Genomic DNA, 16,433 nt, shown 5'->3' with positions numbered 1-16,433 from the left:
ATTATTTCTTGGTACTACATTCCTAAGGCGCGATGATGTAGACCTTGGAATAGATTGATTTGTTAATATAATTTACCAGGGTTTATATTATTTACATAAAATCTTTATGTCTAGGTTTATAGTCTCAAGGATCGGGTCCCAACCTTTTCTGTCAAGATGCACTGTAATATATCTGCAAATGCTTTTTCAGCATTGGATTTACAAGCCAAGCAAACTGGCTATTTCAAACATTCTTTAAAGTTCTACCAGGTGAAAGTTGCAACCATTAGATGCCATTTTTGAGTGTAAGGTTCTTCAGATGGCTCTTTGAGCTGTAGGCAAAAGCAGTTCTGTTTTTTGGGGCCGGTTAGCATTGGGTTGCTGTGTTCCCCACACCTTAGTTGGGCAGCTTTTTGATTTTCAAAGGTTAAATACTTTGTGTCCCTCAATGGTCAAGTAAGAATATCAAATTTTTCTACTCACCAAAAAATCCTATTTACAGTGTGTACAGAAATCCTATTGTTATAGCAAGTTATTTGCAAAAAAATTTGATTTACAGTAACACATTTAAAATGGAAGCTAGTCATACTGGGGGGGGGAGGGGGGAATTTATTTCTTGTGTTTTACTTCTAGGTTTTGTAAGACGACAATACTATAAAAAAAATTGTTTTACTGGCCCAAAAAACCCCCAATATGAATCATTTTAGTGTAAAGACAAAGTTATTGCTGAACAAATAGGTCTGGAGTCCAAAAACTTTTTTTTTTTTCAGTGAAAGCGATAAAGCAAAGGAAAAACATAAAAAAAAACACCTTACACTCTGATGCACTCACCTAGGTGAGGGTGGTTTCAGTGTGTCTTCTTACATGATCCTGGGAGAACCATTGATCCCAAATCTCACAAGAATACATTCCTTTACAATGCTAAAACATCTTTTCACCAGATTTGGGATCAGCCTTCCAAGATCCTTGTAAGGACCAGCAACATCAGCAGTGCCTACAGGAGGCTACTGGGGATACTGGGGTGTAAGGCGAATAGTTTCAACACTCTCTCTCCAATGTTTTATCTCTATTTTTACATGGTGGGGTGAGGGCTGTAAGAGAAGTTGATCTTCATGCCCTTGCACTGATTAATGCCCAACTCCAGAAAAATGTTTTGTTTTCATTTCCTTTTATAGAATTAGTAAGTGTCAGAACCTTTGCAAACTGTCTTTTTTATTACTGCTATGTCCCTGTTCAAGAGATTAATATCTATTCAATGGGTGTGAGATGGAAGTGAGGGAAAATCCCCCCAAAGGGCACAAAGGCAACAGACAGAAAATCTAGGTCCCCACTCTTTGAAAAGATATAGATTGGATTTTAATTGGAGTTGGGTTATCAACAGAAATCCTGGTATACTTACCCACTGCAGGTCAATGCTAATCAGAGATCATGTGGCTGGTCTATAGCGGGATCCCAGAGCAGCAACCGCAAGAGGAAAGGCAAGTATTTAGCATTTTAAGAAAGGGGAAAGGAGGTCTGCTTTAGAATTAGTTAAAAGATGTTGAAATAGGAAAATGCTCAAGTTGAAAAAAGGAAGCACATGGTGTCATTTTTTTCTTTTAATTTTCATTTTCAGTAGGAAATAAACCCAAGACAGCATATTTTAACATATACACATTCTTAAAAGTGCTCACACACAAATATATTGAAAGAAAATGTGAACCTGGGGACTAGCACATCACTACAAGAGGTCATAATGCAGCATCCCCACATCAAACAGCTGCCAAGGGACACTAACACTTCTGCTCATAAAAGGAATGAATTATGTAAAACGATGGAGGATTTATCCAGACATCAGTGTGCTGCTTGTACATATTTCCCGCTTTTCTTTTAATTGAAAAAATATGACTAATATTAACAGCAATACTTACACATTTCATCACGGCACCATTGTAAGGAGTTCATTTTATAAATTGGTCAGTCCTCCCAAAAATTACCATTTTAGTTTTCTGGGTATACAGGTGGGTTAAAACACATGATTTTTCTGTCTGCAACTCCAGCAGTGAAATTTCTGCCAAGATTTGCCAGTTCAGTTTTCTACTGCAGGTACTATAAAGCTAAGCAACAATATCTAAGTGCTGGTTCACACTAGTGTGACTTCTGATGCAACTTGAGTCGCATGACAAGGGGAAAATATTATTTTCAATGGTGCCCATTCTCATCAATGCAACTTTGGAAAAGGTTCCTGTGCTACTTTGGTGTGGTTTACAGCATGATTTGGCCCCATAGAATATACAAAGTCGCAATACATAATCACACCAAAAAAAAAAATTGCATCAAAAAGGCATCGCGGCAGTGTGAATCAAGCCTTACTCCCCCCTGCTGTATTCCCTGTAATGTACAAACAGTGAAACTGCAACTGTATTCCCCTTTGCAATGGCTATAACAAGTGGAACCGGGAACTCAGATGAAGAAATTGCACTGCTAGAGCCTGAAGAAGAAAAACCTATGAGTTATTAAACCTGCCATCATTTTATATACCAGTTTTGGGTGGACATGCCTATTAGGAGCCAAAATATTTATGGTCTATGTATAATGAAGCAAATTCACCAAATGACTGATGTCACCCTGTACAATAGACTGGTTAAGGCACTGGTGTTAACCAGGTTCCCTCTCACCAAGCAGATGGAGCAAGCTCAATGCTCTATGGCATGGTCACTGCCTGCTCCCAATATGTTTCTATTCTAGCATCAGGTCCCCATCATTACTGTTCCAAAGTAAGTCAGTACACACTCACAGCCCTACACTCTTCTGTCCTTCTATAGGTACACATTCTCTATGAAATTTGTTGCCTTAAACATACACAACACGACCTTTAAGATGAATGCAAGTCATCAGAAAGACCACAATGTTTTCTTAAAATCCATTCTCCTCCAATGCAAGCACTATGATTGAAAAAGAAAAAAATATATCCTTGCACTACGAATTAGACCACATTCTTTTTAGCAGTACCAGCTGCCTGAATCCCAACTGGGGACAAGGAGTGATGGGAAATGTCTCCAACGGGACAAAGACAAAAATACATCTTTTGTAGAATGATGACCTGTTACAACTGTTGAAAAGGTCTTTAAAACTGTTCCCCCCAATGCCCTGGTGTCAGTCAGGAAGTGAGGAAAACACTCTGACATAAATGGAAACTCCGCCCCACTCTATTCAAAACTACAAAACTAAAGAAAAATGGCTGGAGTTGGCCTTTAATTGGTTGGAACTAGTTACCTGAAAATGTTAAAACGTAAGTGTCATATCAACATTGGGACAGTATTAAAAGCTTATGAATGTATTTTTTGTTCCCTGTACTGAAAATGCAATATAAGGGTCAGTTTAATAAAGCATGATTTATGTCAACACCAATTTTTACTTTTAGTTTTTTTTAACTCATAAAATTTAACGTCACAGACATTGCATAATTGTGCATGAAATTTGTATTCATTAGGCCTCGAGCACACTGGGTGTCAAAAAATGCTGCTTTAAAGGGCATTTGACATTTTGTCTGTCTCTAAACAACCTTCCATATTAGCCTAAGTGTCCAAGCACACAAGTGTTTAGAGGCAGAAAACAAAACATCCTTTGCACATTCAGGAGAGGGGCACTTTAGCAGAAAAACTGTCAGACGCACCAAAATGCATCTAAATGCGCCCATGTTAGGTGCGTTTAGCGCTTGAGCATTCATTTCATGGCCAGGATAAATGAATATTGTGGCCAATGAAATGAATAAACACTCAAATGCTTGACAAGCCTAAATGCATTTGTAGAATGCGGCTTTATACTCTTATTTTTTACCCTAGTTTTCTCCTGCCAAAAGAAAAGGTGTTTAGAATAGCTGGGCAATCGCCTAGTGTGCATAAGGCTATAAAGGAGAAGTATGGTCAAAACTTTTTTGGCTCTAGTTCTCCTATGGATCACAGGAGTGCCATTTGTTCCACACTCCTGTGACCAATCTTCAGCTGACAGTGGGGTAGAGCCTGCTGTCAGCCGACTTCAGCTGATCCAGGCTCTGGAATGATCTTTACAGTTGGGATTCACCCAGAAGCCTGCACCGGCAGCTGGCTCAGCCTCTCAACGAGCCACTGAGAACCTGAGCCAGCTGCACCTGCCTCCTCCATAGCCCTTCACTCCAGTGAGCACTGGAGGGGCAGAGCCAAGAGCTGGCATGACAGTCACAGCTCTCTGCTCAAAGTGGAGGGGAGAACTGAGTGATCAGCAGTCTTTGATCGCTCAGTTCTCAATGCAGAGCTGGCAGTGGACAGATGCAGCATCGGATCGATGCTGCATCTGTCCAAGGTGAGTATAATGGGGGGTTTTTCCAAACCCCATACTTCTCTTAAGTTTTTATTGCTCACAAATTGGTATTTTAATTCTTGGATAATTACTTCATCGCTACCTGGAATGGCTCCTCCTGCTGCTGCCCACAATAAATGCCACATATAAAGTCACACCTTTTATTGGTAAGAAGCTAACGGTAATTTTAAGGAACAAGAGCTTAAAGTGGTAGTAAAGTCTTTTTTATGTTTTACCTACAGCTAAGTCTTTAATAAGGATTACCTGTAGGTACTGGAAATATCTCCTAAACGTGCTCTGTTTAGGAGATATTTACTATAGTAGCGCCGATGATGCCACCGGCACATGCGCTCTCAATGAACAGCGTGCCGTCCATTGAGAAAGCCGTGCCGTGGCTTGGCCAGTCAAATGGCCACAGCCGGGGGAACCCAGAAGGAAGACCGGGTGAAGATGGAAGCCCTGGGGAGCCGTGACAGTGCTCCGCTGGAGGGCTTAGTTTTCAGGTACGTTTTTCATAATGTGCTAGTATGCGATGCGGGCAAAACAGTTATGTTTAACGGCTCTGCTATTTATTTCAGTTTCTGTAAATCAGCTCCATGTGCTGGTTATTTGATAAACCTACACAAAACCTCTGCCTAGAGGATAGTTACTGGCATGGTAGGTACCAATACATTGTACAAGGAGTTTTATAGCTTATCCTAGAAAGACTAGATATTGGGGAAAAATTAAATACTACAACTAAGTAATGTCTGTGTTTGCTTCAGTCACACGTTTGCTTAGTAAAATATCTGCAATTATTTACACATATACAATCAAAAGCAATGTGCTCACTTTGTAAACTGATAAATGCAGTGCATCAATGAAGAGTCAGAATGTAAAGCCAGGAAATTGTGGCTTATCGCTCAGGTAAGTACCTCCTGTACTAACACAAGCAATGTACATTAGATAAATTCATGGACAGGTAGTCTGCTTTCATTTATATAGTGCAAAGAACATTATTAACCCTAAAGCAAGATGAAACTGATTTCTGCACACTGGAAAAAATACAGTCTGTCACAAAATCGGTGAAATGTAAATGACTGTGTGTTTTTATTAGATTTTATAAATGTCCCAAGTCGTCTTGGGTATAAAAAAAAAAAAAGTAAAAAATGTAGGTGTGAGCCTCAGCACCCAACTGGATTCTTTTTCTTTCCAAGAACCAGCAGGAAAAGTTATAGATAGAAATCAATTTATTATGGACACCACCGTCACTGCATTTTTTCCTGGTTTGGAAATCCTATTAAATATCTGCAACATAAGGTGAGGTTAACTCTGGTCTTGCAGTATGTTCTGGAGGACTGCTGTACCTCATTCGTATACATCATGTCCTATTTTTAAAATCCTGTGCTGATGCAGAATTTAGTCAGATTGTGCGTTTTAGAGGAAAATGGCGTCAGCTACACTTACCTACTGATGCATTCCTGCTTGCATCGTAAGAGCAGAAATCAAGTTAATGGGAATTGCTCTGATTTTACCAAACATACAGTTCAGCCATAAGCCCTTTTGTCTGACAGGATTGCACATGCAAAAGGACTCGCATGAAAAAGTCTCATGTGACTATCACTGGAATGATCCTGAAAGGACTGGGCCTTTTGGGGCTAACCTATGGGTATAAATTGGCTGCTGTGAATGACAAGGCTGATATTTCCTTTTTCTGCATGGGAAACATTCTTGGGGCTGAGGACCATCCCTGTCTTCTACAAACAATTGCTCCCTGACAGTATACAGTATCCTTCACCTTCCCTAGACCATGAAGAGGGAAAAGAGAGACTGAAGCAAACACAGTTTCTAATGGCACAGCTAATTATATCTCTGTGTCTATTCTATTGAGTTTGTTCAGTTTCTGAAGCCAGAAGGGAAGCAAACATAAAAAAACCCAGGATAATATGTTGTCTCTGAAGATCATTGCCAGTGGTGGAGCAGGCACAGGCACAGACACAGCTCACCTCTCAAATCTCACTGGCTTCCAGCCATTATATGCTGGCTCCCAATTTATGTGCAATGACTATCAGAACAATGGGGTTTGCAGAAATAGTTTTTTTTCTGAAATTGCATTTGAATATTATGTTGTACATTTTGATACAAGTAGAGCTTAGCATGGTTCTTCTTTAACAGAAAAAAACAATATTAAAATCAAAAGAGGAATAAAACAATTTAAAAATAGATAATACTGCTGCTATTGTGTGACTCAGCTAGGTACTAGGCTTGGGCTAGAGCACGTTTTCCACGTAAACACAATTCTTAAAATGTAGTCACCACATAAGTACAGGGGACCATTTTTTGGAGTGGACAAGAGGAGGCAGCCTACCAATTCTAAGGATCATCACTTTACCATGAAGCACACAGCTGGATATTGACTTACAACATATCTGCCTAAATCATCTACAGGTACACTTTAATGGCAAGCTGTTATTTGTACAGCCCAACCAGCTACTGCTGGAAAAACAAACCTACCAAGTGTATTGTGGGTGCTTATATAAAACCAAGTAAACAGCATGTTTATGGCAGCCAGATTGCTGCTCTTACTTTGTAATTTTCCATGAATACATGACAGATGGAAGCGGATTGACAGCGAAGGACAACCCACATTCTTTAGCTTATCTGAGTACCTGCTCGTGTTGCCTTCAACAACTGGTTTCTCTCTTTCAAGTTTCAGATTTATGAAAGGGATGGTTGGCTGGTATTGGCAACACAGGCAGTTTTTCCTTCAGCCATTTCCATATGTGAGGACTATTATGTGTTTTTTCTTTTTGTGTCTCCAGCCGTGGTCTGACGCATCAGCCTATCACATTGATCTAATATTAGAAAGTGATGTCCCCCTTCACCAACACCATCCATTCATATCTCAACCCTACACTACGACATCTCATCCCTAAGTTAACACTGTTCTCGCTACTCAATTTTTTTTTCATTGTTTTGGTTTTCCTAAAGAAAACTCTATTTCTGTGTTTGTATATACATATATAAAAAAACCCCAAAAAAGGGCAACACTTCTTTCCCCGTAACAGTGAGTTTGACAATTAATAAACGCTTAACAAAACATATAGTCACAAAGGACTGTGTAATACACTCGAGTGAATCCACCCAGACTCACACACACACACACAAACATTTACGCACACACTATTTGGTGTTACATTTCAACACTCACATTTTTGTTTTAGTTTGTCTTTAAGGCAGTGGTTCAGTGAACAATTAAAAATAAGAAAAAAGAAAAAAAAAAAAAGAAAATGTCTAGGCCTATGTACATAGGCAATCTCAAAAATGAGGTCCATGGCTGTTCCTGTCCACATCTGCAAGATCATGTTTTGTCCTGCGCAGGATCATTATAGATGTATTGCAAAGAGGTGGATCACGTTCCTTGTCCTCTTCGCTGTCAGTGCTAAAACCTGGATCTGGTTTGTTCATTGCTTTAAGGTGCTGCTGCCCGCAGGTGGTGAGGGAGCTTTACTCTCATCATCGTTCACAAGCCCCTGAGGGACTGACGTACAGTTGAGACAAATCTGTGACAAAAAATGCTGGATAGATCACTCGAAGGTCATCAAGTTGGCAGGAACCTAATAAAACAGAAAAGTCACAGATCCATGTCACTGGATATGATTAAAAAGACAGCATACAGGTAGGCATTAAAGTCATTTTTTTTATTTCCACAACTTTTTCTCCAGTTTGATAAAGAATGTAAAACATTCTAGATACAAATATGATTAGTAATCATTATGTCCACAAGCCTGCAGTCTGTATAGTATCATTCTTGGGCATAGTTTTCTATGTCATGAGAAGGTTTATGTCATAGATAGGTCTGCTTCTAGTTGAGAGTGAGCTGTCACTAACAGCTGCAAGTTACAGATGAACATCAGGAACCAATCAGCATGTTTCCTAATCATGTGACCACCATGATGGCCATTAGTGATCATGGGTCATGAAGGGATTGATAACAAGATACACTTTCCAACTTGCTAGGAAGTCATTCTCTTTCAATTACCTTTTTTTGGAAATGGTGTTGTAATTGTTTTTTCAGGATAAAAGGCAATGATAAAAACCAAATCCACCGATGTTATACAAAACATAATGTAACATATTATTGCAATTTGTCATTTATGATGAATAAAATCTTACGAAAAATCACTGACAGCAATTATTTCTGCTGCTAGAGGCAGGGACTGCATGGTGTTTTAGAACCACCACCATAGATGGTGTGTAACGTTTTGAAGTGTCTCAAGAAAAGATATACCTCAGGTCTGCGCTGTTTCAGAATCATCTTTACTGGGACAGGTATAAATTTAGTATCAGTAGATTATTAAGACTCATCTGTGCCATTTCAGATCAACACACCAGTAGCTACACAAAGATCAAAGTGTCTGAAGTAAGAAATGTTCCCCTTGTCTATTGCAACTAGAAATTGAATGTTACTTTTCTAACGAAAGATAAAGAATGACAGGAGAGACTGTTTTTGCTGAGGACCAGAAAAACAGCATTGCACATATTTTGCCTGTGAGATCCACTGAGGTTTGGGACAGTTTAAAGTGAAGCTAAACTCCATGATACAGTAGGTATAGAAAAGAATCACCTCCCTTTAAAAGAATCACATTTTGTTGCTATGCAGCCTGAAATGAAGACAGACACGGTTTTTGTTTTATCCAGCTGTATTTAGTGCAACTTATAACATCCAAGTGAGAGATACAACACAAACAAAATTCAAAAACAGAATCACTGAGTTGGAAAAAGGATCACCCCTAGATGTGCAAAGTTAGCACTCTTAACTGCTAAAGTTCAGTTAAATTTGATAGTGACTGTCTGTGGACTGCAGTCTTCAAGTCATTCCACAGCTTTTCAATGGGGTTTAAGTCTGGGCTCTAACTAGGGCATGCAAGGACATTCACTTTTTTCTCCTTCAACTACTGTGTGGTCTTTTTTGCTGTGTACTTTGGGTCATTGTCATGTTGAAAGGTAAACTTTCTTCCCATTGAAAACTTTGATTCTTTTCTATACCCACTATATTTAACTCCTGTCAGCGGTCCAATGTTCCTCGCTAACATCTTTTACCCGACTTCTTCTGGGTGCTGGGCTTCAACTGTTCTCATTGGGTGGTGCCGGATGACATCAATCGTGCACATGTGCAGTAATCCCGTCACACAGTGCTGTGCCTGAATGTAAATTGGGCTGCGCTTGTGCAGCTCAGTGCACATTCCACAGAAGACTGCAAACAGGCAGGTAGGATTCTTTTATTTCAGAAGAGATACTGCCTGCCTGTCTGCTCAAAGTTTTCACTAGTGGGACTTTAGTTCTGCTCTCAGCAACAGCAGGATTTATTCAAAATGCCTAGACACAAAATAGTGAGGAAAATTGTAGGGCAACAAACCTTTACATACTATGAAGTGCTGATCAAATTAACTAACATATTTACATTTGGGGAATTCCTGGATGTACACACATCAAGGAGTGAGTCGGTGGCATTTACCTATGAACTGTTTTTACATTTTCAGTTGTACTCAATTAAAGGTTATCTAACCCCACTTGTAATGCAAGTTCTCTTACCTGTTGTCTGTTGCTTTGGCAGGCTGCACTTAGATGTTTGAACCACAACATGGCATTCGAACGGTTCCCAGCCTGAAATTTGTAAGAGTTTCCTGATGGCAAGAAAAAAAAGGTTATTGGTTGTCTACATAAATGAGACCACTATAAAAGAAATACAGGTTAACCTTTCTTGCAGTATATGAGAACATTTTCCACATGTTCTTTGAGCTGTGATAAGTACGTAAAAGCTAATTCCACAGCTCACTCCTGTGACAGTGTATGGGGGTTCTTCTCTCCCACAGCTGCTTTCACTTTTAAAATCAGCATGGCTGAGGGTCTTCACCCGCACAACCATGTCATTAATTCACAGGGATCTATGAATGAAGTAGAAGTTCTGTCTGCCAACAGGTCTACACAAGTGCACTGAACAGTGCGCTTGTAGTCCACTGACATAACTGAAAGTCTGGACAGATGTACAGGCAGAGAGCCAGGATCATATCTTTGCACCCACAATCTGACTAAGCCCATGATTGGATAAAATGTGTTGATGGTGTGTGGTTAGGGAGGGGACAAGCCGAAGCAGATTTGTCTCTCCCAGTGTGCGCTTCCAGTTTTGTTGTATTTACAATTTAAAATGATTAATTCCTGCAGTTTATATTTGACACAGGACTAGCGGCATACCAGTACGTAGCTGGACTTCAAGTGGTTATACCGAGATAATGCCTGCAGCTGTAGGAATAATCCCGGTGCCGTTATAGAGCCAACGATCAGCTCTCTTGTAAAAACCTAACTAGCCACTGGATCTCTTTTACAAGCAGCGGGAGGGATGCACCCCCCCCCCCACTTCTGTGGCATTACCAGGATCTCCCATCCCACCAGGACACCTGATTGACGAGTCGGTGTTTCTGCCAGCAGATCACAGAGACAAACAAAGACCAGAACTGCTCTGTTCGCCTCTATGATACAGGAAACCGGAAGCACTGAGCAAACATCACTTCTGGTTTACCTGGATGTAAACGGCACCATTTTTAAAAATGAAAAGCATCTGATCACACCGATCTTTATGTGATAAAATGCTTTTAAGGGCAGAGATGGGATCTGGGGTCTTACAGACCCCAAACCTCTCCATAAAGTGTATTTGTCACTGCCTATTGCTGTCACGAGGAATGTTTACATTCCTCGTGACAGCAAGTGATTAAATAAAAAAAATTAAAGTGAAGTGTAAAAGAAAAAAAATTAAAGCGACAGTGTAAAAAAAAAAAAAAAAAAAATTTTTTTTAAAGGGCCCCACTGCGCATGTGTTGGTCCTGCATGCATGGAAACAGTGATCATCCCACACGTGTGGTATCACCACAAACATCAGATCATAGGTAGTAATTCTAACACCAGATTCTTCTGTGTAAGCATCATCGGTGGAAAGTAAAATTTAGGTTTGTCGCCGCTGCACACGTGTGTGCAATTTTAAAGCATAACATGTTTGGTATCTATTTACTCAGCGTAACATCATCTTGTATATGTTACCAAAAAATTGGGTTATGTATGGTTTTTTTTTTTGCATTAAAATTCAAAAAAGCGTATTGTTTTCCAAAAAATTGTATTCGAAAAACCGCTATGCTAATTCCCTGTGACAAATTGAAACAACCACCAATTTTTTCTCTAGGGCCTCCGATTTAAAAAAAAATATAGAATGTTTCGGGGTTCTTAGACATTTTTACCAAAAATGATGATTGTTACATGTAAACAAAAAGTGCCAGAAAAGGCTTGGCCTTTAAATGGTTAAAACACAAAGTCATCACAAATTATATTATGGCTGTGGTGTCACAAAGACATAAAACAATCAAATGCATGATCTAAGCAAGACAGCATTCAGCCCAAAATAGATCACAGATTTTGAGTGGACTTGCTTTGTATCCTTGGAAGCTAGCAGTGTCAATCTTCTACAATCACTTTCCTTACACTTCAACACAGTCAGTATATGAGCTTTTCATCAGTGAAGAAAGGCAGGGTTTCCCTTTCTTTCTGAGACCAACTGATTCTCAAATCTTCATGGCCACACTAGTATGACTTACCTTTTTCAGAGTCCGTGAGTAGAAAGAGATCAAGGTGTTCAGGGTCATCAGCCATCATCACCATCCAGCCCACAACTGACACATTTTTTGTAGATGTAGACTTGAACTGAAATGGAAACATTGGCATAAATACTGTAACTTCCTGGCTGGTACTAAATCATCTTGATAACTGGAGCTATTCCGTACATTTCCTCTCTAAGCACAAGCACTATGCTATACTTCTCTACCTAAAAAGCACCAAATCATTCCTTACGTTTAGAAATGTAGAAAAACAAAACTCTCCCCATAACTATAATAAGCCTTTAATTTGCATTTTGAGGAATGCATAGAAAAGACCCTCTCAATAACAGAATTTACGTCTTGCTAGGTGTTCTGGCTCAGCAAAGGCCATGTGATGCCTTAAATCAGTAGTAGGCAGAGCATTTACTTACAGCCCTGGCATGTTAAAAGGTATTACACTGTATTTTATTTAGATATTTTTCCCAGGTAATTTTCCCTACCTATACTTATACTATGACATTACGGCTGTGTTATTTTCAGATTGTGACAGTCCGCAGAGAGATGTTACAAAAGGTGAACTTATCCTTTAACTGTCCAACAGTGGAACACATGAACATTTTCAGTGCAACGGCCTCATCAGGAATTAGAACTGAAGCACCTTTAAACAGGCCACAGATTATTCAACGGAATGAAAGGGGAAAAAAATAAAATATATATATAAATAAATTTCCCCATCAAAACAGTCAGCATTGATGGGGGAATCCCTCCTGCTGCGCTATTGTATATTCTATTAGATCAATAGACTGACTTCAGTACAACCAGCCTGCCCATAGCTGAATAGAAATTTGTCTGGTCCCTGCTGAAGTGGTCAACTCTCAATCTATGGCCGACTCTAGTTTCAGTTGTCAAATGCAGGCCATAGATGGGTCGTTTCTATTCACGCCGTTAGTGGGGCCAGCACGGAGGCCGTTTTTCGCGGATCTTCTCGTTTAGTTTTATCGGTCATGCTGCAAAATGTGTGAAAAACGGGCGTTTTTCGTGGACATTGGTGTCAGAATCGGCAACGGGGCCAACCGATTTTTCGTTTATCGGCCGAAAATTCAGCTGATAAAACGGCCCGTCTACGGCCTGCCTAAGAAAGACACCACAAGAAACACTGGCTTTTGTGTTCAGTATATATTTTGATAACAAACTCCTTACTGTAGGTTGGCAATGTAAGAAGGTAAAAGATAAAAAGTGATGCTGTAAACTCTGTGATGGTAAGTTAACAACGGAGTAAGCTTTGGAAAACACAAGGGGTGAATTTCCCTAAATGTAGTGATAAAAGCAAGAATTTGGAAAAAGCTGCTATATAGGAGTCTTTGTAGCCAATAGCAATAATCCTTCAAGTCATAGTAAAATAACAGTTGTAATTCTGCACAGAATTAGACCAGCACAAGACAGTAGTTGTGTATCCATCTGTTCTCAATAACAATGAAATTTATTGGATCTTAAAAGAGTGACTCACTCATTCTGTACATAAATAAAACTCTACTGTATCAGTAAAATAACCCCATATTTACATGTAAAATCATGGCTGAGTTATGACAGATTATAAAAATCTCATTCTGTTTTGTATTCGGCATATTCACCTATCTGCACAGTATGGACCACAATATAAGAAGGATTTTTTAGCAACTTTGTCAAATACTTGAACATCCAGTTCTGATTATCAAGTTTCTGAATAAATATCAAAGTTACAAGGAGGTTCAATTGGAATGAGTGGCTGAAATGATTTAAAAAAAGGAAGAACTAGGATATCTGTAGTATAAGCTAAAATACTGTCTACAGGAGCCGATCCAGGTTCTAATACATATCTGGTTAGTTTTAGGAAATAAAGAACTAGCCCAGTTTCTGCTACAGTCTTCATTAATCAGCCCGTGCGTCTGCTCCTTGATGTACTGGACATAAGAACTTGCCTGCTGGCTGGTGAACAGAGTAATAAAAAGGGGAGACCTTCAACCATTTCAGTATATCCATTCAAAAAAGGCAGCAGCATGGTTAGATCTTCCAAAAATACAAAAAAGGTTTATTTGCACATCATAGACAATCCGACATAGCAGACCTGTTAACCCGTTTCAGCCACACTGGCCTTAGTCATAACTGTCATAATCTATGACTAAGGCCACGGTAACTGATCAGATTTTACGGATGCAACATTTAAACATTTATAATTTTGGAAAATCTAGCCCTGCTGATGCCTTTTTTGAATGGATCTCTTAATGTATGGCTGAAAGAAGCAACAGCTCCTGCACCAGCATCTCTCATTGTTAGGAATGGGTAGAGAAGCTGAGTGTGGCTAAATATCTATCATTATTTTAGTCTATCCATACCTTTTCATTAATGCTTTTACAAAATCTTATGTTCTCTAGCATAGTCACAGTTACAAGATAGATCCCCAACTGTTTCACTAACTTTACATATCTTAATAATGGTAATACACTATATATGTTAATAATATGTCACTCAGGCTCTGAAATCACCTTTGATAACCTGAATAAAGATGATCAGATGAGAGTCTAAAGCTATACACTGACAGTTTTTTTTTTTTGTTTCATTCAACCAGTGGGTTGATACAAAATAAAAACTGACAGATTCCTGCATCCACACATAAAATGTGGATGTGGGAATCTCCCCTGCCGTGCTATTGTATTCTGACAGCAGGACCACCGGAGTACACAGATCAGCGCTGCAAACATTAGTTGCCTACGCTGATTGAATCTAAATTTGCCTTCCATTAAACAGAGAGAGGGTACACACGGGCCAAAATTCGTCTGGTCCCTGCTGAATAACCAGCTAAAATCAGAGTTGGGTGAGCCATGGCTCTGTAGCTGTAGATGAAATGTAGATTTCACCAAAGGCAGTCACAGAGGAGGATCTCACTGTTTAGCTGTAGAAGAGCCTGCACACAATTGTCTGTAATCCAGCAGAGAATGCAATGTGCCCAAACATATGATTGCATAGTTTACTTTCTTTAATCATTTTCTTTAAACACTCCCACTCATCCCATTCTTTGTTCTCAAACACTGAATGCTTTCATATGAGCTGATTTTATTAACAACAGACTAGTCCAATAATGTAGAAAACAATGGCTTGATACTATGAGGAAGCCAAAGATCACTGCATGGCCAAGAATGGTCAAGAATATGTAAATCATCCAGTTAGGCCTTGTTCACATCGGTGAACAATACTGTATTCCCGAGAGAGGTCCTTGTTTGCCTGCACAGGTGTTCAGTGTATCCCCATTCATGTCAATTGGGATGCAGCGGCTGCATGGACACAGACAGTGTGCATGTGAACAAGGCTTTACAGTGCTGTGAAAGTATCACTCAAATAAGTAGCAACTTAGGGGTTATCAACTCTCCGTTATGCACCGCAGCTTCATGTTACACCCATTCATAAAAATTAGGTGTTCTATCTCTGTTCAATAGAGACGAGAAAGTTCTGGGACTGGAGGAAAGCCCATCATGTTTACAGAATTTTAATTCAGCCCTGCTGCTCTCTGCTCGTTTCAGAGTGCCAAAACTGGTGGAGCACAGAGCAAATATGTAAGTAAAACCACTGAAGTTTATAATTGTGCAGTATTTATTTTATGAGCCCTTTACACCCTAGACTCTTTTGGTAAGTACTACAGAGCTCTTCCATGTCTCATGAATATACCTGGCATTTCATTAAAGCAAAACTTCATGTAAATATTTTTTTCTCCCATGCAGTGGGGCTGTGCCTACACTGCATGGGTTAACTGCTTGTTTTGTCTAGGGGCACAACGAACGGCTATACTTACCCGATCCTTTGGAAAACCATGCTCCCCCATGTTCAGTGGTGGACTGTTCCTGACGTTTTCATGTCCAGAGTTGGTCTATTGGCATGATGATGTCAGGAACAATGCATTCACAAGACCACTAGTGTGCAGGGAGAAGAGAGGGCAGGGAGGGCAGGGGGGGCAGGAGCGGCAGGGACCGGTCTTGTGCTCGGAGGATCAGTGGATTAGGCAAGTATATCTTCACTCTGAAATCCCCTAGACCAGCGGTTCTCAACCTGTGGGTCGTGACCCCTTTGGGGGTCGAACGACCCTTTCACAGGGGTCGCCTAAGATCATCCGAAAACACATATTTCCGATTTTGTCTTAGTAACCGAGACACCGCTCCTCTATCAGTCTCCAGGCGGGTCCACCCACATGCAGATACGCCCACATACGAGTAAGAGAACAGTCAGCAGTGATAACACATGACCCCTCTGCCCCAGCCTATCATCTCCCACAACATCCGCCACTCCCATTGTCTGCACTGCTCCCCCAATCATCGCTGATCGGCGACATCATCTCCAGCTCTAAATGCGGGGCAGGGCTTATCGGGATTGAACTTGAACCAGACGAGGTGATGTGTCAATGGGAAGCGCCAGTGAAAAAGTTTTGACGTCCTCAGATCGGGTGTGGCCTCTGTCAGGGAGCCGGCTAGCTGGGGACTGGGTGAAGGA

General features: G+C 40.1%; 1 protein-coding gene across 1 annotated transcript in view; it reads right to left on the bottom strand.

Moving 5' to 3' along the window:
* Positions 1 to 1,562: 1,562 nt before the first annotated feature.
* RALGPS2 (Ral GEF with PH domain and SH3 binding motif 2) overlaps positions 1,563 to 16,433 on the bottom strand; it is a 77,850-nt gene continuing 62,979 nt past the window's right edge. Inside the window, exons 11-13 of the mRNA XM_089683962.1 lie at positions 11,919 to 12,024; positions 9,871 to 9,962; positions 1,563 to 7,892 (exon numbers count right to left, since the gene is read on the bottom strand). Coding sequence (XP_089540088.1) covers positions 7,863 to 7,892; positions 9,871 to 9,962; positions 11,919 to 12,024 — 228 coding nt within the window. The 3' untranslated portion in view covers positions 1,563 to 7,862. The remainder of the gene's footprint in view (positions 7,893 to 9,870; positions 9,963 to 11,918; positions 12,025 to 16,433) is intronic.

This window comes from Staurois parvus, unplaced genomic scaffold, assembly GCF_062004578.1.
Source record: "Staurois parvus isolate SC_StPar_1 unplaced genomic scaffold, SC_StPar_1.0 ptg000332l, whole genome shotgun sequence".
In the NCBI taxonomy this organism is placed as follows: Eukaryota; Metazoa; Chordata; class Amphibia; order Anura; family Ranidae; genus Staurois; species Staurois parvus.
This window is presented reverse-complemented; position numbering and strand designations above follow the sequence as displayed.